General features: G+C 45.8%; 1 protein-coding gene across 3 annotated transcripts; it reads right to left on the minus strand.

The window, feature by feature from the left end:
• Nucleotides 1–688: 688 nt before the first annotated feature.
• On the minus strand, nucleotides 689–23,378 carry GGA3 (golgi associated, gamma adaptin ear containing, ARF binding protein 3). 3 transcript variants are annotated; one of them, XM_019542533.1, is made up of 17 exons: nucleotides 23,280–23,378; nucleotides 17,730–17,814; nucleotides 16,927–17,002; nucleotides 15,550–15,648; nucleotides 14,505–14,628; nucleotides 13,487–13,590; nucleotides 12,805–12,885; nucleotides 11,449–11,586; nucleotides 10,599–10,680; nucleotides 10,009–10,125; nucleotides 8,381–8,656; nucleotides 7,563–7,630; nucleotides 6,430–6,740; nucleotides 5,492–5,757; nucleotides 4,174–4,343; nucleotides 3,114–3,224; nucleotides 689–1,809 (listed from the first exon to the last, which is right to left on the minus strand). In XM_019542533.1, exons 1-17 carry the CDS (start codon nucleotides 23,317–23,319, stop codon nucleotides 1,699–1,701), a joined length of 2,259 nt encoding a protein of 752 aa, XP_019398078.1. In that variant the 5' UTR covers nucleotides 23,320–23,378; the 3' UTR covers nucleotides 689–1,698. The 3 variants fall into 3 exon arrangements, with proteins under 3 accessions (XP_019398078.1, XP_019398081.1, XP_019398079.1); XM_019542536.1 differs by lacking the exon at nucleotides 23,280–23,378 and having other exon boundaries at nucleotides 15,550–15,659; nucleotides 16,927–16,995; nucleotides 17,730–17,802; XM_019542534.1 differs by lacking the exon at nucleotides 23,280–23,378 and having other exon boundaries at nucleotides 16,927–16,995; nucleotides 17,730–17,801.
• Between the last annotated feature and the right edge of the window lie 167 nt (nucleotides 23,379–23,545).

A 23,545-nucleotide genomic window follows, 5' to 3' on the forward strand; every position in this document is an offset into this window, starting at 1 on the left:
TTCTACCTTCTACACCATCCTAAATGTCTCATGCCGCCTTCACCTCAGGACCTCTGCATCTGTTGTGCCTTTTGCTTCACTTGGTGTTTCCTATTACTCAAGAAAAGCAGTTAGGTGCCTGCAGCAGACTGCCACAGAGTGCTAGGAGTAATTCTGAGCTCTGTTTGCAGTAATGGGTTTACAGACTCCACTGATTCCAGCAGCACTTTCTCTTTTCAGCCTTATTGCTATAACAGGCTGGAGCATCTTCATGGTGTACCGAGTTCCTCAGCCTATAGATTGCACTGCAAAAAATGCTGAACACTGATGGTTTCCACTAAACCACCTCTTGTGCTCTGCTCAGGGGACAGACAGTTGCCCATGTAATACAATCTGCTTGAAGCCAACTGGGGCATCATGTGGATTTGAGACCAAAAATGGATGGGAGACAGGGAGGGAAAGCTAGAATCAAACCTTTCCTTATTCAACTGCATTTCCTAGTAAGTATAGAGAGGACTTGCTCTTCTGACCTCCTTGTGTTGACCCCCACCACAAAGTTGGTGTCCAGCAGGATAGAGATTTCCCCACTGGGGAGACCATTGCACTTTGCCACTTAATACTGGGAACAGATAAAGTGGTAAGACACCCAACACATGCATCATCATAGCCTAGTGGGTCCTTCCTTCCCTTCATCTGTCGGCTTACTTAGTAGTTGCTCTACAGCTCTAGTATTTACAGATCCTACTCCTAATCACCTCAAGAGAACATAGTACTCAACTACAATAATAATACTCCGTGCGTGAAGGGACTTGAGAGGCCTATCTTCTCTACCGTGCTTTGGTTGCTGCACCTGATTAGCGATTGCAGAGAGACTCTGCTGCCCTTATGTCCTGGGCCACTGGAGCCTTCTAGCCCTGGTGGTTTTACCTCCTCACCTCCCCCTGCTCAACACCGTGGAATGTGACGAAGTCAGAAGAATAACCAGTGTGTAGCCACATGTGTACAAAGAGTAATCCCAGCTGCCTGGAAGCAATACCGTATACAGGCACCTGGGAGTATAAAATACACTGTATCAGTTAGAGAGAGAAGTGTCACACAGCTCACACCTACTGTCTGCCTAAACGGACTGCTTAGGATGGCTGTTGAGAGAGAAAATGGAGTGGGCGTATGGAGCGTCACTGTAGTGTAAAAAATAAATGTACCCTCTTTGAGCCAGCCTTATTGCTCAACAAGCTTAGAGAGTCTAGTTCTGGTACCCGGGAGATAAAAGCCCTAGGGTAGGCCTATATTAGGGCTCTGCACTGAGGAAACTCATTACATCATTACCCTACCAGCCTTTAGGCATCTCTGGACAACAGCATGGGAGTAAGCCAACCCAATCCCCCTCTGGCAACAGGTCTCTGTTCCAAAACACCGTAATTTCAAGTTTAAACAAAGTGGAAGATAGAACCAGGTTCACCCAGAAGCCAAGATAAAAGCAGCCAGCAAAAGGTCTTACCGGCTGCCACTCAGTTCATGCTTGGCATATATGCCCCAGGACCACTTCAACCTGGGGTAAGACATTCTGGACTAAAGCTACAAGCAGAGTGGTCAGGACATGTAAACAAAGCTAAACATCACCAGTGGATAGCATGTGTGCCCCTTCCACGTCACAGTCATTCCAGTCCCTTTGGGATCCCTGCCAGGTCCTGTCATGGAGTCTGTGGCAATCTCGCTGGGTCATAGATTCCCCCATTGTTCTACTGGGGGAAACTGATCCACTTCTCCAACCTCTGTGCTGGGCTGGTCTCCCAAAGTGAAGGTCAATCGGTATCTCAGTCTCACTTTTTCCTGCACGAAAGAAGAGGAGATGCTAAAACAGCCTCCCAGGAAGGGAGTAGTGAAATCAGTAGTGGATTGAGACAACCAGGGTTACTTCCACATTACACACTTTGCTGTAACAGTATTGTAGAAGCCATAAAAGCTATATGCATGCACACACCAGGGGAGGAGGCAGTCAAGCTAAGTTCATGGGGTGTTTCTGGACACATAGGCAGGCTGATTTATTTATCTTCTACTTCATATGCTATGAGGAGCCCCCCTCTTGAATGGAACAGCAGGAGAAAAGCATGACCTACATTACATATGCTGACCAGCATTAGGAGTTCAGGTGCTCTTCAGTGATCCTGCGAAACGTGTGCGAGTGCAGCTCAGAGAACTCAAAGTCTCAAAACTAAGCAATGCTGCAGCATGTAGTAGAGGGAAGGATAAACCTGACTGCTTCATAGTCCCTGCTGAGAATGAAAGGGGGAACAGAAATCTGTCCTTGCTTGGATATCTGGAATTTCAAAATGTTCCCTGAAGTCAAGATTTATTTATTTTACAGAAATCCAACATCCCACAATATTTGTCTCTTGAGGCTATCATGCCTTTTAGCTGAGGCTCTTAATGCCAACAGAACCATAGTCTTTGGGGATAAGTAAGTAGCAAACAGCCAAATGATTGGAGTAATCAAAACACTATTTGAGTAAAGACTTTGAGCTTCACAGAACAGCCCACTGCAGTGATCACCACAGCAGATAGAGCAAAGTGCTCCAGAAAAAATATAGCAGCTAAGTAGTTCCAATGTGACAAGAAAGAAAGGGGTTAACTGTTGTCTTTTAAATTATTAGCATTACACTTCACAGTTAATGTCCCAAAGGAAAGTGGGGAGACCTCTCTTGATGCTCAGGGTTCAAACCTTTTTGTCTGGCTACAGACTCAGTGGGATGAGAGTATTTCTACTACACTGGATCAGCTTGGGTTTCCTGAATGTTAGACATCCCACTAGGGGAGATGGAAGACCTGGGCAGGAGCCCAACCTGTTTTCACTTGAAGCAGAACGTTATGGTGGTTATTCTTCCAACCCAGAGCTCTCCAAATGCTCATCCTATCTCCCCTGGCTTGTCTAGGGTTGTTGGGGAGTGAGGCTGTTCCTGAGCCATTCAGGCTTTCTCCATCCCAGAAATGAAACGCTTCTGGAGTGTGAATATATTTCACCTGCAATGACTAACCTCCCTCAGGATACTGCTCCAGAATTTAGATGAGTTTGTTCATACAGTTAGTCTAAACTCACTGTGGTATTCAAATCACAGCAAAAAGACAAAACTTATTACCTTGGTGGGGTTTGCCAAAAGCATGACTTGAGTGATGGCGGCTGGTGGCTGGATGGGGTTGAATGGAGACAGTTCCGTGCCCGAGGGGGGCTGCAACTTCACTTTCATGGACTGCAAATGAAAAAAACACAGGAAACCTCTGGTGATATGACTTGACTGGGGGTAGTGAGGAATCTATGCATGGACAGGGAGAGTTATGCTGCACATACCAAGTGCACAGATGAGTGTATCTCCGTTTGGAAGGAGTGAGAAACCTAGGTAAGGCTGTTGTCTGCAACGCAAACTATGACAGGTAAGCAAAACCAGTACCAGGCAAACCAGAACAGCACCTCTCTAGCACTGGTTTCTCACCAGCAAGATTTCAGAGAAGATTCCTTAGTTGGTGGAGACAGAATAGATCCAAGCTCTATGCAGTCTTCCACAAGTAGAATCAGTCATCCAACATTAGACTGGAAATAGTTTAACAATGCCCATCAAGAAAGCCTCCCATGGCTCAATGCAAAACAGTGCTAACCCCTGAAACTCACTTCATTCTCTTAGATACAGTCTGTACCTTCTCCCTGTCTTTCAGCTTGCCCATTTGTTTTGCAAGTCTACGCTGCAGAAAAACAGCTTTTAGGATGTTCTGCATTTGTTATAATTCTGCTTAATGACACCTTGTAGCTTCAGTGGGGAAGGTGGGACCATTGCCTGATGCAATCTGAGAAGTTAAGAAATGCAATAGGCCTATTTGATCTTGTAGTCTATCTCCTGGTCAGTTCAGGATTATCGTACATTGTTTTAGCAGTCATCCAGTTTAGTTTCAAATGTCTCATTCAATGGGTTTTAGAATTCTCTGTTTGGCAGATTATCCTGCAGTCTAATCAAGCTCATTGCCAGGAAGCTGCGGTTTAAATCTACTAACAATTACACTCTACGTTTTGGAATCTGAAGAAGCAGGGGTCTGAGACTAGACAGAGGGGGAATGTCATGGGCATGACGTCAGGAACCTCAGAGATCTCCTGGCTCTGTAGGCTTTCCCAAAAGCATCTGTTTCTCAGGGTCATCCCAATGTCCCTACCTTTGGTACCGCTGCCTGCAGTATAATATTTTTAATAGGAAGCGGTGCTGTATTCAACATCGACACAACCACGACCAGCACATCTGATCTCCCAGGTGGACACTCCTGGGCAAAGTGTAGGAGGATCCTGAACCCGTTCTTATCGTAGGCTGTCACTGGAAGAGCACTGCCTGGGGGAAGGATAGAAGGGAAAGAGTGCTATAAGTTAACATCTCATCATACTCTAAATCTGTAGCAGATGATTAGACTCTGGTGTCTCACTGCCTGGCATTTTTCTCAATGTCAGGCTCTTCTTCAGAAAAGCAACACAGCTCTCCATATCTTTTCACAACACAGCTAAACAGTAAAAGACAGTGATCTCTGTATGAATAAGTTCAAAGAGCAACCAATTCTCTCCCAAGGCTGATGGCCTTCTCAGCAGCAACAATGCTTCTCTCTTTATCCAGCCTGGGCTTTTGTCCTCTCCAGATGGTTTTAAAGGGGAAAGCAAAGGAAGGGTGCTAAGTGCAGTAGCAGGATTTGACGAGCACAGTGGACTCAGCACCAGAGCAACATCTCAGCTGTACAATGAGACTCTGGATCAAAACTAACCCTGTGTCTGCGCTGCCAGGGCAGCTGCAATGATGTTCTGAGCACTTGGGTTGGGTAACACAATGATCCAGCGTCTTGCTCCACAACACCTCCAGGGTTCTGAGTGGCAATACAGTTGTGGAGGCCCTATGTACTTGTATTGCAACATAGCTAAGATGCAAACACAGGGAGGGGATTTCATAAGCAAACACTAGCTCCTAAATAAACAACTAGGCAAATGTCTTTTAAGTCTCTTGCCAGTTAGAAGTGATGTGCCCATAACGCACTCGTCTAAGAGCCTACCAACATTTGTACATATTGTGCCTTGGGAAGGGCAGGTCCAGATGAGGGAAAGTCCACTTCTGAAAAGCCAACAGCCCGTCCTGGCAATAAAACACTGCAACCAAAACTAGCTGCTTCCTGACTGTGATCAGTAGCAGGGACAAGACTCTGCTACAAATCACATCTATGCAGCCCCACAGTTTGGCTTGGGCTGGGGAGAGTGAAGGAAGGTATGTGTCTGTCCAGTGTGGGGGTGGGGAAGGGAGGAGGAGCGTGCATCTGTCTGCGTGTCTGTCCATGTGTATGCGTGCATATGTGCGTGTCTGTCCGTCTGTGTATGCGTAGAAAGAAAATAATTTGATCTGAAATCACCAACTGACAGCATCTGAAAGCAAGACCCAATAATGGCTTTGAAGAGGGGTAGCTCAGCATTGGAAAGAGGTCAGAAGGGGCCTGAGATACTTACTGGGTTTAATGGACTCCAGTGGAACATGGACATTGACCAAAGAAATGTCAGCTGCTTTCAGAGGGCTGCCCTGCTGCTGGAAACAAGCCGGCTGGAAGAGGGGGCTTCCTGAACCTGCAGTACAGCTGCTTGGAAAAGGAATGGTAGGGACCACTGGATCAGTGACCGGCACACCTGCAGTGGATACAATGGGGGCTGAGGTGACAGTGGTTGATAAGGTAACTCCAGGGAACACCGAGGGTGTGGGCTTTGCTTGGGCTGACGTCCTGAGAGGGAGACAAAAATAACAGCAGAAAATTACAAAGATACATGTGTAGCAGCAGTAGAAGCAACACCAAAGGCAAGGTCTCACTGCCTTCCATGCCAGAGTGTTGGGTCCCTGTGCTGCCCACATTAGGCAGGGCTGCACCGGGTTAGTGGTACAAGGAAACCCACAATGCTTCAGGGCATACTGGTGATTCAGTAGGTGCCAGTGTTCTGTCTACCCAGCAATGGTCTAGTGCCCTAAGCAGGGTGCTGGATCCTCCAAATAGCAGAGAAGGTAGGCAAGATCCTGATCAGTGATAGTCTTTTAAGAATCTCAGGGCACTTTTCACAAAAGAAAAAGTTTCTTAACCAAGCATGCTGGATGTGTAACACTCCGTCTACCTAAACCATTATGTAGCACATCTCTACAGTGCAAGCAGATGCTGTGTTCCACCACAGTCAGCTGCATTTCAGTGAAGGGATTGTCACTCAGATATATAGTTTATACATTAGTCGGTAAAGTGCTCTGAGATCCTGAAGGGGAGCGGTGCTATATAAAAGAGGTCATGCTGTAGCCAATCATAAACTTCTATCAACTAAAGAGGAAGAGGGGAGTCCAGCTACAAACTCAACACACTGCAGCAAGATTTATTTTCAAACTGAAGGAATGCAGCAACATCCAGAACTTTTACCCTTTGGCCTCTTCAAGAAGGTGTTCCAGTGCATCCAGCTTGTGCAAAGTATTGCCCCCCATGGCTGAAGGGAGGTACCCAGGAGCAGCTGGCACGGCCTTAGGAGGGCCCAGAGGGGCGGCTGGTCCAGCAGAGAATAAGTTAGGTGCAGGAATGCTGGAAACAGTCTGAGAGGCTGTGAAAGTGGAAGGCAGCGGTGCAGAAATTCCACATGCAGATTGCGATCCATGATGGAAAAGAGGGTTCCCTGCAGAGTTGCAGGCAACAGTCACCAGCTTTGGACTAAAGAAGTCCAGATCCACCTGGTCGTTCTGCAACAGAAAGGACAAGTACATGCTGTTAGTCGCTCCTTCATCGCCACCATGATCTACAGGTATCACCATAACACAAGGAGATGTTTTACTCCTTTATGGAAGGATGGAGGAGAAGCTAGCATGGAAAAAGCGAGTCTGTGGCATCTGTCTGGGCTATGTTCCAGTTCGTAGCTTATCTGACAGATTTCCATGCTGTGCTGGATAGGGTATTACTAGTGGACAGTAAGGAAGGGTCACAAGCTAAGGTAGCAACCCTTATTATAAACATTTAGGCTGGTCTCTCTCAGGGAAGTTGCCCATCAGAGCAAAGAAACTCTTAGGAGCCAAATCAGAACCCTGGCCAATGCATTTTAATGCTGCAACAATTGGAGGGTTACAGCAACAGCTGCATCCCTACATGATGGACTCCTTTGCCTTTGGTCTTGGAGGGCATTCAGTCCAGACTATAGATCTCATTCTGTATGACTATAGTTCTCATTCTGTATACAGACAGTGCCCTCTTGTTTTTATTTAATCAAACTCCTTTCCTGAGTTTTCATATCAGGCTTTGTTCAGGTACAATTGGAAAACAGGACATACAAAGAAGGGAAATGAAAGCTCAGGTATCTGTTCTGTCCAGAATGAGACAGATCAGTTAAATAGGGCCAGAGACAAGAGACAGGCCCTCTGGTCTGGAACAGCTATTCTTTCCAACTGGTAACTGTGCTTAGCTGCTCCTGCTAGGATATGGGCAAAAGCTCCATCACTGCAGCAGGGAAAGCCCTCAGAGATTTTGGTAGTATCAGTCTCTGGAGGTAAACCCCAACTCTCTCTTCATACCTGGAACACGTTCCACTGATTGTTATCCGTGGACTCCTTCACTGCTGTAGGGGCTGGGTCATTTAGGCCTGAATGCAAAAGAAAAGATTTGGAAACGGGAGGAGAAACATACAAAATCTTTCACTGTTCACACTAAGAAGCAGTCAGAGGTCAAGTCAGATGTCATCCCCTCCTCATTCCATACCAGGGGTCTAAACTGTGATCAAATCATTTGATTCCTTTCAAAGCAGTTTGAAACCATGATGAAGAAAACATCCGTGTGGCATGCCAACGATCCTGAGAGCACTGGACCGAAAGCAGCAGCTATACAGATGTGCTCTGGGAAAGTTGGAAAGCTTCTACAAGCTGTACTTCTAAGGCACTCCACTGTTGTACTGACACATGCCCTACTAGTTAAATGTCAGTGTTTCCCAGGCAGCTACTCTGCAACTCATCTAATGCACCTGCCTCCTAACCACAGTACTGATGCTATTTTAATCCTGACGGTTATGGTGAACTGCAGGGGAGGTTTTCCAATGTGGACAAGCACTTGTGGGGCTTACATAGAGGCTCTGTGATGTCCTTTCTGACCTATGTCTGAATGCAAGAGAAGCCTCCGAAAAGGAACACTGACCTACTTCTTAATTTTTATCAGACCATTTGGTGGAGGAAGTTCCCTAGATGTTCCTTGCACAGAGACCTGAGGACATCCAGGAAGGACCAGACCAAGAGAGAAGGAAGAAGAGACAGTGTTGGTGATGTATGGACAAACCAATACTCCCAGATTGAGCACTAACCTCTATAACACCCTACCCAGAGGGTACATCCTCAACTCTTACCTAAGCAAAGCAGCTCCTCATCCAGCAAGGACAGAGAATTAGCCGTATTGCTCTGCTGAGCAGGAGCCGTCTCAGCTTGGCTGGAGGAACGGCTCCGTGAGTGACCAAATGTCTGGGGAGGAGGAGGGAGGATGGGGATTTCTGACAAGGCTGGCACTGGTGCTAGCGTTGGGGCTGGGGTCAGTGTTGTGGATGGCATCGGTGGTGGCGGGGTGCTGGTAACATCCAATCCAGCGAGGTCAATGAGGGCATTGAGACTACTGGCAGGATCACTCCCTGCAGCAAATACAGGAGGAAATGTTACAATAGGGAATGTACAGCAGGCAGCTTTGAACAGCATGGACAAAGAACAGAGGGTGCAAACATCAGAAAAATGCTTCCCTACTAATCACAGCTTGTGTAGCTCTTTGAAAAAGAGGAACTCTACATACTGTCCTTGAAATGTAGCTGTTTAACTACTACTGAGCCAGGCACAGTTAGGGACCTGCTGTATAAAAAGAGAAGCCCAGTGCAGAAACCGCTTACTCCATAGTACGTGCTGTCTACAGTGTAAGCAAGCAGTTCCTTTTGTCTGTTCAGTAATACTGGCCGTTAGTTAACCCAGGAACAGAAAAACCACAGAGAAATCTAGGGCCTGTATCCAAGATCCTCTTCACATTCATCACAACCAAACCTTTGTCATAGGAAATACACAGCGCACTGCACTGTATCGTGATTAGTGCGTAATCAGGTTGCACTTCCTAGAGCTGCTCATCCAAGATTTTTAGAATGATTCACAAACAGCAGTTACGGCTCACAGAAGCCCTGTCAGGTTGATACTGTAGGCTTTATTTTTTTGATGTAGAAACTGAAGCACTGAGTAAGTGACTTACCTATGTTCAAACCACCTGTGGTAGAGCCAAGAACAGACCCCTCAGTTCCCTGCTCCAATCCCTTAGATCCTTCCCTCTTACAAAAGTGTTATCTGTTGGCACTAAACTGTTCGTGTAGCTGGGAGTGCTGAATGCCACCCCCGGCCCCTCCAGATCTGCAGGCTGGAGCAGCTGTGGTGGGTATATATTGAAGGCACAGCATAGGTCTTCACTCGGGTAGCACTGCAGACCTGGAATGAATCCAGGGGCCTGCTGCCAATGGCTAAGTCCATCGGCCACCCAGGGACCCTGAATTCTGTGGCAGGCTCACACCCCCCCAAATTCTGCTAGCCTGCTGGACTACCAGTGAGCTGGCTGGAACAGGTCCACAGGCCAAATGCAGCCCACAAGCTGTATGTTTGACACCCCCAACCTAACTAAAAAGCAGTACCGCACAACAGCAGTCTAGACAGGAAAGCTCAGCTCAGGTACAGGTCTGCTTAGCCAGACTGTTACACAAGACTTCATTATTAAAAAGCAGCCAGTGGGAAACTGCAGTCTCCCAGATAAGAGTGTTATCACCAGTGGCCAGAATTGTAACTTCAAATGAGTATCCACTAGCAGCTTTTGTTCTGTCAAAAATGACTGAGCAGCTTGTGGCCAGAAGAGTTGATAATACTATTCTTTTACTGCAATGAGTTGGACACTTTCCTAGGAGCACATTCAAACTTTCAGGATTTGAAACAAAGCAAAGAGATGGCTTCCATGCAGCATTACCTTCTGTTGAAGATGTTGCAGGGATATCTACTTCACCATTGATGACTTGCCCTTCAATTATTTTTTTATAGGAATTTATTACCCGGGATAAGTTGTCACTGGCCTGTAGAATGTCCCCTGCATGCAAGAGAGGAAAGAACTGCATCAGGAACTTGGTCACTTTGCTCTCACCACTACACTGAACTCTCAAATGTCAAAAACAATCAACAATCTATTATTTAGATTGCAAGTTCTGTGAGGCAGGGACTTGATGTCTGCATCATGCCTAACAGAACCTTATACCTGATGGGTCTTTTAGACTAGTAAGTTTCCCACAGCAACAACTATTCCTCCCCAGAGGCAGCACTCTCCTCACTTATTATTTATAGATTTTTCATGCAACTACCTTGCCAGGTCCTTGCTCTAATACAGATGTTAAGTTTACGGGGCAAGGATCTTGTATGTTGTTTGCCTCTAGGGGTCAAGCACACCTAGAGTGGCATAGAGAGCCCTCTCACTGTGCCGCTGCATGGCTGCTAATCGCAGTAACCCTACTGCAGTCTCTAAACCATTTAACCCCTCAGCCATAAAAGGGAAGATGGCTGCTTTACCCAAGCTGCTGTCATTATCCTCCGTCTCACTGGCCAGTTTGAATAAAGTTCGTCTTTTGGTTTCACACCTTTCATACAGCTCCTGGAAAAAGAGGTGGGGAGAAACTGAAAAGAGCTTGTGAGCCAAAATACATCAAGAACAGCAAATCTAGTCAAGTCCACATGATTCACTTGCACAGAAATCTCAGTACAAAAGGAGACGCAGAGCGCTGTGCCAATACTGTGGCCAAGTTCCCCTTTACTCAGCCCTGCGGGAAGACTAGTAAGTATTTTAAATGCATGTGTCCAGCCACATAGACCCTCTTGAGGATTAATTAAGGGACTGAACTGTTCACTAATGTCTGTTTTGGTTACTACTGACGTGGTGCTCTCCCCATTACATATAAGGTCTAAAAGTTCTCTCTGAAAGGATGGCAACCTGTATTGATTGGATCGAAGCCTTTGTACACTGGAACACAGTCATGTTATATACTAGAGGTAGCACATCTAATGAGACTGGGAAGTAGAAGACCAACCTTCTTGATTCCACTACTGGCCCAGTACAATCTCAGCAAGTCACATAATCCTGCTGCATTTCCTTTCCAGCACTTGTGAAACATAGTTAATACCTGCTGTCCTTATAAGGATTTTATAGTCCTTTGGATGAAAAGGAGCCAGTGGACAATGCTTTCATCTCCTGCCAACTGTTCCCACAGATAACACAGATAACTCCCAATTTGTTCACTGGTCTCCAAGCACTGATTGCTTTGTTCTGTGTTACTTGCTGTTGGCTCAAAGGTTAAGTTAAATAAAGTTTGTAAGAAGAAAATGCTAAAGGGAAGGGCTCCTATGAAAACAGAAAACTTTGTACCTTCATGAGCTCCCTATCAGCCTCTGATGAGTCCTCTTTGCTGTAGTGAGCAAGCATCTCATTTAGCAGCTTCACATTGTTATTCACCTCCTCAAGGGTGTGAATGCGTTTTGTCACCTTCTGAATGCGGGCCTCATCCTTCAGGGTTTAAAATAAAAAGAGACAAGTGAGTCTTCCCTATGGTCCCATAATAGCTTACCAGCAGCTGTGACTCATGCGAAACAAAATACCGATGAGTATTTGAAACAGAACTGACAGGAATGGGATTTTCCATTTCATGGGAAATTCCACTACTATGGGTGGGGGGTTGTAATTCTTTTAGTTCTGAACTGCAGCAAATGCAAAAGTCAGAATTTCTCAGGAAACAAAATTAAAAACAGAATCTGGTTTGATAATGTAACTGTGTTTTATGCCAATTTTGATGCCTTAAAAGTTGTATGTTGTGTATTATAATAGTGAACAGGTAACCCTAGTGAAGAGTCTAGGTCCCCACCAACCTGCTTAAGCCATTCAAAGCTTCAAACACAGACAAGCAGTTGGTTTAAATCAGAGGCCAGCCCTGCCAGCCAGATCAGGTTCACAGATAACTCTTTCCCCCTCCCAGCATGCCGGATACAGCACTTGCTCCAACTGAGCACACGGCACCCCCTCCAGCCAGTCCAGGCAGGTTCATTGTGCAGCACGAGGTCCAGACTGGCTGAAGCAAATACTATGTGTGGCACAGTACTGGACAGGGTAGAGCAGGCATTGGATCCACTATGTAAGAGACCCACAACCCCCCTACCCCCGCCTATGCTGGATCCAGTGCTTGCTCTAGCCAGTCCAGGGCTGTGCTGCATGTGGTGCCTGCCCTAGAACATCTAGAGCAGATGCCACATGAAGCATATGTTCCAGACTGGATGATGCAAGTAGCGCATTCAGCATAGCCCTGAACCAACCAGGGCAGGCACTATATCTGACAAGTGGGAGAGGTCCTGGACTGGCCCTGCGTGGGGATTACATGCAAGGGGGGTCTCAGAACATGTGGTGCATGTCCCAGGCCCCGTGTCTGTTGTGTGTGGTACGTGGGCCAACTGGCAAGCCAGGGCAACAGAGGCTGGATCATGTGGCTCCACAGACTGGATTAAGTTTGTGGGCTGTATCTCTGACAGAACTAGTTTAACTGATGAAGGCACTAGCATAATATTAATGGATACTGAAAGATTACATCCAGCTACTTTGCCATTTGTGAGTCACTACAGCTACATACCTAGGTACCAGTTGAGTGTCAAAGTGTTTACAAATTATAAAACAAGACCTTAATAAAGCCCTTCCCTACAGAGCTTTATCAGTAAATAAACAGGCAGATCTCCTCACCTCTTTTACCATGGATTTAATAAGCTTGTTGGCCTCTTGTAAGTCATCTGGGTTTTTACTTTTCAATAGTTTGGCTAAAAGCTGGAAGAAGGAAAGAAAAGAGAAAGTTTAGGAAAGAATGGTCCCTCAGCAGAGGCACAGACGTAGCAGCTCCCTGGGGGCAAAGGAACCAGGTGACTAAGACAAAGCAGACAAAGCTCCACATTACAAAGCAGTTTTCTTTGCTTTACAAGCTACAGGGACTTCAGTGGAAGTCCTTTAGGGGCCTATTTTGTTTTGGGTTAAGTCACCAGCATTTCCCTCCCAAACAGTTCAAATGGACTGAAACCCTGGAGACCTTTGATGTTAGTCAAGAATGAATCCAAAATATTAGACCCTAAAAACAGTAAACAGCCTTCTCTCCCCTCTGAATGGTTATTCCACTCCTGTTCTAACTACAAATGGTTAGGGAATAACAGTATGACATGGCTTCTCAGTCAGGATTTTAAACAGTGCCTAAGTTTGGGACAGGCCACAAGAAAAGGAACTAGCAATAAGAATCAAACCTATGGCCCAAGTGAAATGAGGGCTGACCTACCAGCAAATCAGTGCTGTCAGTGATCTTCCTCCTAATCTCACTCCAAGTGTGTGCTATGCAATAATACTTTGATTGTGGTAATTATGGTTCTAGCCTTCACTTTACCTTGGATTTCTCCTCATCGTCAAATACAGGGTTTTTGGGGCGAGGTGGAGGAGAGGGAATCAGGGTTCTATCCGCAGGGATTACAGGGTCAAACATAACAATACCTGAAAGAAGAGAGAGGGGAATCAAAGTTGGTACATGTAGCCACCCAGCCTGGAATCTAAGGAAATATGCAGTTGAGTTAAATGAACAACCGTTACAGCAGGATATTTAGGTGAAAATTAACACAACAGCAAAATCTCTGCATATTGTTTGCTGAACCGAGAAAAGCTGTCATTAGAGAACATCCAACACTCTGGGCTGCCATCTCCTTACATTTCTATGGCAATCCAATACAACCAATTATTATTTGGTCTTTCTCTTTTCACTTTGGCCAAGAAACCTCACTGTAAGGTCCCAGTCATCCTACCTAGTGCACACTCAAGGCCATGAGTGTAAGAGTAGCAGAAGACAGAAACAGAACAATATTGCAGGATGGAGGTAGAAAAAAAGTCTGGTTTCATAACTGAGTCTTACTACAAATCCCTAGTTTGATACTCTATCCAAATACGTTGCTGAAAGCACCGTTTTTTTAATGCTTAACCTAAAGCATGTTACACCTTCTCTAGATAAGAAAGTCATACCAGTCATACCATGCTGTTGTTTTAACTAAGTCACTTTAAGGTGTGGTGTTAAAGTGACTTAGGAAAACAACAATGCCAAAAGCTGCGAGCACACTTATTCAACGTTAAGCTGAGACTGATGAGGATAAATGACACCAAGATAAACCACTCAAACTAAAATAAAGGCATCTAAGCAGAAGTTTCAAAACTGACCTAAAACTCATTTAAATTTAACCATGATACCTTTCCCCTGTAGACAAGGCCTTTTGCAATTCTCCCTTGTTCTACCATCTAACTGAATCTCCAATGCATCAAGATATGTGAAGGTTTCTTTCCAGAACGTCCCCCGTTATGTGAGAGTCCTACCTAAAAGTACTGGGTGGAGAGAAACACATGAAGGACACGCTGCTTCTCACCTTGTCTCTTCAGCATGTAGTAGGCATCTTTAATCTTGGATTCCTCTGGCAGTGCCACTGTCCAGCTATACAGCAGCTCAATGACTTTAGTCTTCACCTTCTCAGAGACTCTGTCTCCCAGGTACTGTGAGGAAAAGTAGAGAAGTAAGTGACTCACTCACCTTCTTTTTCTTTAAAAAAAACAAACAGTACTGACTTCAGAAATTCACTAGGACTCAATAAAATCTGTTTTAATGTGAGATGGGAGTATGAATACACCAGGCAGCCTCCCTGTACTGATCTGGCAGACAGTCTCACAGCCCAGGTAACCAGGAATATCTATTAGGACATTCAGAAGTGATGCATAATACAACTCAGTAGGAAAAAAAAAAGTTTTATCACCTTTACAAATAAGTCACATTCTTTTCCACAATAAAATATCATCCTGTCCCCACTTCTTACAACCATTGCACAAGAGCTAAATGTGACCCACTGGGCCTAGTTCTCCTCTCACTGAACTGACCAGGAACTGTGTCACTGACCTTTTCAGTCTCTGTCAGCTGTTTTAGCCATAAGAAAATAATGGTAACAGTAATATTTTCCCCTGATATCAACTTTCACCAAAGACTCTCAAATGTTAATCAATACTCCTATAAGAAATATACTGATTATCCCCTTCCCAAACTGACAAAGAGAGGTTAGGAGACCTTCCCAAGGTCACATATCAGTGGCAGAGCCACAAGAGAATCCAGGAATCCCAACTCCTAGCTTCTTGCTCTAACCATGGACCCACACTTCCTCCCTGGATGATGATCAGGTCCAAATAAAACAACACAAGAACCAGAAACTCTTTGAGCCACTCGATAGACATGAACAAAGCTCAGTGTGGAAACAGTACTAGGAATACAACTGCTGCTTGCTGAGAGAGCTATTAATCAGAGTACAAAAGCCCAGCTAACAAGTGCCTACCACAAAGACAGCCAGACAAAGCATTATGCTTTTTGAGGAACTGTCTGTCTCCCAAATGGAGAGGTACAGCGATAAGAAAAACAGCTACAAAACTAACCTTTGGAGACACAACTTTGATTAACTCGTTTAGAAAACGAAACTTCCCTACTTCATTATGAAATCTTCTCCCGCAGTTCTTCATACAAGCTTCCAACACCTGTGTTCAAGCAACAGAAACATGAGGTGAAGTCAACACCCATCAAACCCATAAAAAAAAAAAAATTGCATAGCAGTTTTCTGTGACTGGAAGAGGTGAGGGTTACAACTCACAGAGACAGAGTAACTCACTCAAGAATATAAGACTTGAACTCCACTTCTTCAAATGTGAAATGGTATCAAGACATGTAGTTCTTCAACTGTGACCCAGCACTTGGGTCACATCTACAGAGGAAACTGTCCATGTTTGGTACCCTCAAGCACGCTGCACTACTCCATGAGGGATTCTTCCTATGCCAGAGGTACCATAGTTTGTCTGCACAGTGCTGTGAACAGGCTCACTGGCACTCAGCAGTACTAATTAGACCACTTAAAGGCCATGTTGATGTGACTATGTTGCTTCTAGTTTAAGCAACAGCCCACCCAAAGCAGCGCAGAATGCTTGAGGACCCAAAAGTGGGTCGCAAAATATATGAAAGGGTTGCAAACAAACTTTAAAAATGGATTCTCCTTTAAAGGAGAAAAACATGGGAAACTGTGGCTTTTCCCTTGCAGTCTGGTAGAGTTCCAGCCTGCAAGGGGCTGCTTGCCCCCCCCCCCCCACTCTACACACTGGGGGGCTGGAGACTGGGGGCAGTGGGTCAGGAGTGAGGGGCACTGGGTCGGGACTGGCCATCAATGGGTCCTGGTCCAAAAAAAGGTTGAGAACCACTGCACTAAAGCATGGCAAGCTTACTGGGAAGTAATGACCACAAGAAACTCAGCTACCTCCTGAGCAGGGTTAGCAGAGGTGGAAAAAGAAGGCCTGAAGATAACAAACCAAAGGACTTGGAATGAAACCACTTTATCTCTAGCTTCCCTGTAGTTTAGGGACGGGCAATTATTATGGGCAGAGGGCCGCTTACTGAGTTTTGGCAAGCCATCGAGGGTTGCGTGACAGGCAGCCTAAGGCAGATAAATATTAATTTTCTAATTTTTTTTAGGGGCCCTGCAGGCCAGATAGAATGGCCTGGCAGGCCGCATCCGGTCCCCGGGCTGCATTTTGCCCAGCCCTGCTGTAGTTGGCAACCTAACTGCATGCTTAAGTTACATAAGTGTCCTTGTCTCTCACTCTCCACTTCCAAGGAGTTAAGTGCTTCAGTTCCAATATCAATGAACACAGGAGCGATACTCGATAACCCCGCTGAAAAGAATGGACTGCTCTGCCCCCGAGTACTACACTCGGGATGCCAGCTAACTAGTGACTTGGGAACTGAGAGAGAAGGTAAAGACTACCTACTGTCAAGGCCTGGACTGCTTCCCATTCCTGGGGCGACTGGATTTTATGAGCCAGTAGTCTCACAGCTATCTGTGGACTGAAACAAACCAAAGTGCCATGTTACACACAAAACAGACAGAGACGGTTTTAGGAACATTTAGACATCACAAAAGTAGAAAGAAATGTCCCACAGCTCTTCTCCAGCATCACACCTTCAAAGTACTTGGCAAAAATTAACAAAAATGCCAGGGAACTTACACACACATAGAGAGGCACAGGGACTTGTAAATAAGGCGTGGTACTAGGAGCCAGGAACTGGAGGGCTAATTTTGTCATCAATTTGCCCTGTAATCTTGAACGAGTTGCTTAACTTTCCAGTGCCTCATTTCCTCCACCTGGGGCAAAATAACCCTCCTTCCTTCCCAGGAAGGCCATGACTTAACTTTAGTTCATTGGCTGAAGTTTATAAAACTGTTTAAAGCTGTAAAGCCCCGAGTGCTCAGAATTATTATTCCCATTTTACAGACCAAGAAACTGAGGCAAAGAGCAGCAAGGTTAGATCTCCAAGGCTAAAAAAGCAGTTGGTGTCAAAAGACAGATTTAGATCTCTAAGTGTCCCAAGTCCTGTGCTCAGACTGCGCTGCTTTTCACAGAAAAGACACATTTTGCTATATCCTTCTACATGACCCAGGTTTTTTTCATATTCATGTTGTAACATGAGTATATTTAAAAACGCAAAACATCAGTAACCAAAGGGTACAGATATTTGCCTCAGCTGAGTGTGTAAAACCATTACATTTTGTCTGACCGACTAAAACACATACCCTTCAAGCTCTTTGTTGATCTGGTCACAGAACCCAATGATGTACTCCCAGTCTTCTTGCCTGTTAGATGGGTTGGTGGCTTTATCTTCGTAAGAAAAGAGAATATTATATTACCAAAAAACCCAAAGCAGCAGAACAAAAAGTCTTGTATTTCCATGGAGAAGCACCTAGCATCCACTGCCACCCATAAGCAGGGAGAAGCAACTTCACAGTTTGCATCCCTAAATATCCACGAGCGCTTAACTGGGATGGGGACAAGCCAGGTCAGAACAGAGCAAAGCATCTACCACGGCTCACTGCATTCCAAGCCCTGGCTATCAAAGCCCAAGTGCTTATAGACACTACATTTTCATAACGAAGATGAGAAAATGAAGCAAAGGGAGCTTATATAATGTTCCTCCAGTTAGCAGGGTTTGAAATATCTCTTTTCTATTTGCCCATCTGGTATTAAACTAGTCAGGGCCAAAGCTCTCAGACCTGCTGCAAGTGAAAATCCCCTTTGTAAACACTGCGAGCTTTGCAAGCAACTACCAAAGGATATTGCTGAATACAGTATGCAAGTCCTTTGGTTCCGACACCTATTTTCTGGAGTGGCATCAGACTTGTTAGATGTCTTTGCATTTCACAGACAATGAAAATTACAATCCATTAGGGCAAGCTCTTGCTTTCAGACATGTCCTTGAAGCAGATTGCAGCACACTGATACTATCAAGGTCTATTTTTATGAATGTATCTGCTCCAGAGATCAGCTCAGATGGAGCGCTGGATTCTCAGTTGCTAAGGCTTCTACTTAGACCTAGTTTTCCAGTACAGCACACCAAATAATACAATGGAAATGTGTTTGCTGTTGTAAGTGCAGCAACAACATGCTGCACCGTTGCACTACTAAAAAGAAAGAGAGAGAACGCGCGCGCATGCGCACGCACGTGGGAGGAGAAAAATCCCTGAAAACACCAATGAATAAGTGATCGATAACAGGAATCAATACCAAGGGAAAGCAAAACCAGTTGAAATACAGCAGCCAGGACAGTGAAAATGTGTAATGCATAAAACAATGAGCTTAAGTGCACTCTACATCTCAAGGTCAGCCTTAAAATGCATCTTTCCACCTTCCTGTTGGCAGATAAATACAGCGGTTGTCAGATTACTGCACCAAAACCTGTTCTAAAATACACCCTCATCCTTTTACTATGATATTCCTTCATTGTTTGCTTGGCTTTTCTTCCTCCCCAGAAAACCATGCCTAAAGTAATCCCATAGACCTTGAGTTGGGTTTACAAGTAATTTTGTTCCTGGTGGTTCCCTGTGTTCCTTCATACAACAACTGACTTCCGTAGCTCTCTGGGCAACCAGGAGGGTATAATACAGGGCTACCTGGAGGACCTCTACTTTGGTATTGAAACGACCAAGTTATACCCTAAATTAAAGAAGTTTAATGGCAACTGAATATAAATGCCATCACTGCACTGCCAGATACCTCTTAAAACATGTGGCACTACACCTCTTAAAACATGTGGCACTCAAACCTTATTACCTCACTTTTGGCTGCTAGACACCTGAGACATGAAAAATAGGCTTACAAGAGTCTAAATTATTGTCAAGCCAGTGAAGCAGTCTCTTATATTACTCAATGCTCCACAGAATCCCCACATTGCTAACACCTCCATCTTTGCTGCTTTTGTATGCGCTGTCAGCTTCAGTATTACACAGCGGTTCAGCTGGGACTGCTGGCATTTGTTTTTTTCATCGGAGATGCTCTATTATTACGAAATAGCAAATGACTTACAACACAATGAGTGTTTGGTTGGCTGCACATTCTGAATCCGGGAAAGAAATCTGGCCCGGACATAATAAAACACAACTGACATTTTCAGGGCAATAGCTGATTTCAAAGTCACTTCTTTAATTTCAATATTTCCTCCCAGCATCTTTTGGAACTTCAGAAGGCTCTGTTTGGGCTTAGATTTCTCTCTCTAACCTGAATGCTTCATACTCGAAGCTGTCACAGGATGATTAATTGTGTTGCACATGAACGGAGACATTATTAGAAAGAGATTACATTCCAAATAAGGAAATCCCTGCTTTCTAATATCGAGACCATTTTTGTCTGTTGTCCAGTTTCATAGACGCTAACATGCTCCGTCCCTCAGAGGTTCTATTCCTGGCTGCACACACGACAAGTCTGTCTCCATTGCTTAATGCAGTGCCCTGTAGAGAGAGACCCAAGCTAGAGTGGGTACTGGAAGCAGGACGGTTAGCTAGTGCAGCCCTCCACCTGTCTAGGTTTCCCATCAGGGTAAATTAGCCTGGGCTATTGTGGCTAAACTGCTTGCAGTTCCTGAGCTCACCTGTTTAGAGCCAATTCAAGTATTTCTACAGGGCACTGCATTGTGCCACAGACCTACCACACAGTCCACTACTGATGTACGGAGTAGACCAGATGTAAGCAGCAGCAGAACAAGTTTCCCCACACTAGCCCTTTAATGTGCTTCAACTGTCCCGTGGAAGATTACTGCCAGGCAGCAATGTTCTACTCAGCGATATATTCGATCCTCAGGTTCCCTCTTGAAACCGCCAATAAGGGTCCAGTTAGCACCCAGCTGGAGTTATGTTTCATGAGGACACCTGTCCCCTAGGATCTGACCGGTGGTGCTCAACCCAAGGCCCAAATTGCTGCCTCCCCCACAGGTCTGGGTGACATCGCCTTGTATGCTAAATTGCGCTAACACACAGGATTGCTCTGCGGCCATATCTGGTCAGGTTGGCAGGCTGGACTGCACCTGCGGACTGAGTCTGCATGTGATCCTGTGAGGGATCCAGTCTGCAGGCTGGCCCTATGGCACACATACAGCCTGTGGGGCCAGAGAGACTAAACACCACTGAGTCGCACTAAAACTTAACAACTGATTTCTGAACAGCACTCAGTAGATTTGAACCAGCAATCCAGACACAAGGGGCCACATCACCATAATCCCATCATCATTCAGTCCCTTGGCTTTTGGATACTAAAACTCTTGGGTCATATGTTATTGTATCACAATACTGTCTCATATCTAATGTAGGTGTCTGCACCACTCAGCATTCTTTTGTTCTTCCATATCCTTAAATACTAATAAGCCAACCCTCAGTTACACTGAGACATGAACCAACGGTGTTTATTTCACTTGTATAGCAATGCTTTGGAACTCCGTTAATGAGCTCTCATGTGTTCTGCATTTCACTTCTTCATCGAAAGAGAAGGAAAAAAAAATCACAAGCCAACATTCTTGCAAAACACATTGAGGCCCAATATCAAAGAAAAGATTTGCATCAGCGATCCCTTGTTCCAACTCTCTGGCATTCTGTATCCCAGGTAAAATAAGCAGAATCCTGACTGACAGATGAGGCAAACAGACAGATTTGGGTTGTATGTTTTAACTCCTATACTCCTCCATTTTCTCTGATTATGAGCTCTTTGGGACAGAAACTGTTTTCTATGTATTCAATAGTGCATAGTACATCACAGAGATAATCGTAATATAGAAAAGCTACTTTGTGCACACGTCAGATTGAGGAATGCTGAGAAGAGGGTCCAGTTCTATGGAAGCAGCTGAGATTCATTTGCCAACTTCCCCTTCTATTTCAGACTTCATGGGTGGAAGACTGGCCCGCAAGGAGACTGAGGAAAAGCAGGGACACTTCTCTTTCATCTCACCAATCAGAAGTGGGACAGGAGAGAGGATGAAGAATACTGAAACACCTATCCTGCTACAACATGGGGACACATGGATGTTATTACTCTGTGTGTTTCCATCTGATGGCAAAGTGACGCTGCAGCTACATTTTCAAACCATTTGTCCTTGTCTAGCTCTAAGTGATGCATCAGTGGACTAAATGTCCCCCTGAACTTTCAGCCTTACTGGAAAAATAAAAGCAAACTGGGAAGTCATTACTGTTCCTCAGCCTAAAATTTCCTTCGCACTAGTTATATTTTCATACATGAACTGCATTCAGTGAGTCAGGTTTCCACAGGGAAAGAAACAGGGAGAATGTGGGTGTTCCTCTGTGTGTGTCACAGGCTTCAATTAATACCTTCCCAGAGAGAGACTGACCAACTGGGAAAGAATTCACAAGAGCAATCGAAATGATCAGGGACCAGGTAGGGTGGACTTAGATGACAAAACACACAGCGAAAAGCAGTTTGCCCAGCAAGAACTACAGGCTCGATCAGTGTTTCTCAACCCATGGGTCACAATGCAAAAGCGGGTTACGGGAATATATAAAAGGCTCACAAACAAGCTTTAAAAATGGATCAATAAACTTTAAAAAAAAAAAAAAAAAATCAATTCTCCTTTATAGGAGAAAAATGTGGGAAACCACAGGTTTTCCCTTGCAGGCTGGCAGAGAGCTCCAGCCTGCAGGGGGCCGCTTGGGGCTCCTCCACCCTACACACACGCTGGGAGCTAGGGGCTGGGCACAGTGAGTCAAGAGCGAGGGGCACTGGATCAGGACTGGCCACTGATGTTTACAAATGGGTCCTGGTCCAAAAAAGGTTGAGAACCACTGGACTAGATGATACATGCATTCAGACAGTGCAAACACAAAGGAAAAAAATGACAGGGTTTAAGGTGGTTATGGAGGTACAATGAAGAGCAATAGATTTTATACTGGAAGCTCTTCTGTCCTATGCTTCTACAGTGCCAGATCCTGGCTGAGGCTACCGGGCGGTGCTGTCAGACACACAAGTGAACAACAGGAAACTCTGGGCAGCAGATGCATCAGTTTAGAGAACAGCCTCCTTAGGGGAAGTGGGAAAGGCCGCACCAGTTACAACATTATTTAAGGACAAAGCACCACTTTCATTTATCTGCGTGGCCATAGCGCCTCGGACCCCAGGCTTCCACTGTGCTAGGAGCTGTACAAACACAGAGCAAAAAGCTGGTCCAACTGGACAAAACACAAGTAGATGTACACAGGCGAAACACTCGGCACTGGCCGGGAGACAGTCGAGCCAAGGTTTTTTCCTCATTTTAAGCTTCCCGGATTCTGACAAACAGGAGTCTCTCCTTCACGCTCAATGTTTTCAAAGCTTGGTGCAGCAGTTCTCCACCTTTCCTGGGCAGGAACCCCCACCTCTAAGCTGTCATTTGATTTCTGATGACAGGAAGATATGAAGGCAGCGATTCTCACCCAGGGTGCCCGGCACCCACCTTTTGGGGGTGCCACGGCTGGGGCTACGCAGCCCATGCACGGCCAGGTTTACAGACAGGGAGATTTCATGCAGACCGCGGAGAAAAGCCAGGGCAAAGAAGAGCACTGCAGGAAAATGACATAGCAACACAGGGGGGTGACGACACGGCACAGTAGAGCATAATGACACCAGCGATGACAAAACAGCACAGCATTATGCAGCGGGTGACGACACGGGGGTGACTGTGAAGTCTGGAGCCAGCCTGCTCCGCGGGGGTTTCGCGCCCACCAGGGCCAGGCCCTCCTCACCCAGGCCCAGGGGCTCCGACCCCCTCAGGCTCAGGCCCAGGCCGCAGCCACCCCCAGGAACCCGGTACTCACTCAGCCACGACTCCAGGCTCTCGCCTTCCGCCTCCGCCATGTCGCGGCCGGGCCCAGGCCCCGCCCAGCCGCTCGACAGCTGGGCCCGGAAAGGGCGGGGCCTTCGCGCAGCCCCGCCCTTCCCCTTCCGACGACCACGCCCCCTCCCCTCTCGCAGTCTGGATCCACGGCCGGGCAAGCAAGGCGTGGCGCGGTGCTATGACGTCACAGACTGCAACGCGAGCGAGCCCCCGTCCCTTCCCGCGCCTGCGTAGAGACGCTAAACT

The sequence above is a fragment of the Crocodylus porosus genome, unplaced genomic scaffold, assembly GCF_001723895.1.
Source record: "Crocodylus porosus isolate Cpor-Errol unplaced genomic scaffold, CroPor_comp1, whole genome shotgun sequence".
NCBI lineage: Eukaryota > Metazoa > Chordata > Crocodylia > Crocodylidae > Crocodylus > Crocodylus porosus.

What these genes read in the sequence shown, in the direction of transcription:
- GGA3 (XM_019542533.1), bottom strand. Translation starts at nt 23,319, where the DNA reads ATGGCGGAGGCGGAAGGCGAGAGCCTGGAGTCGTGGCTGA. An exon ending in TCAAAGTTGTGTCTCCAAAG is followed by an intron (nt 14,629 to 15,549) that starts GTTAGTTTTGTA and finishes TTTTCCTCACAG; the next exon opens with TACCTGGGAGACAGAGTCTC. An exon ending in ACGATGAGGAGAAATCCAAG is followed by an intron (nt 12,886 to 13,486) that starts GTAAAGTGAAGG and finishes TCCTTCTTCCAG; the next exon opens with CTTTTAGCCAAACTATTGAA.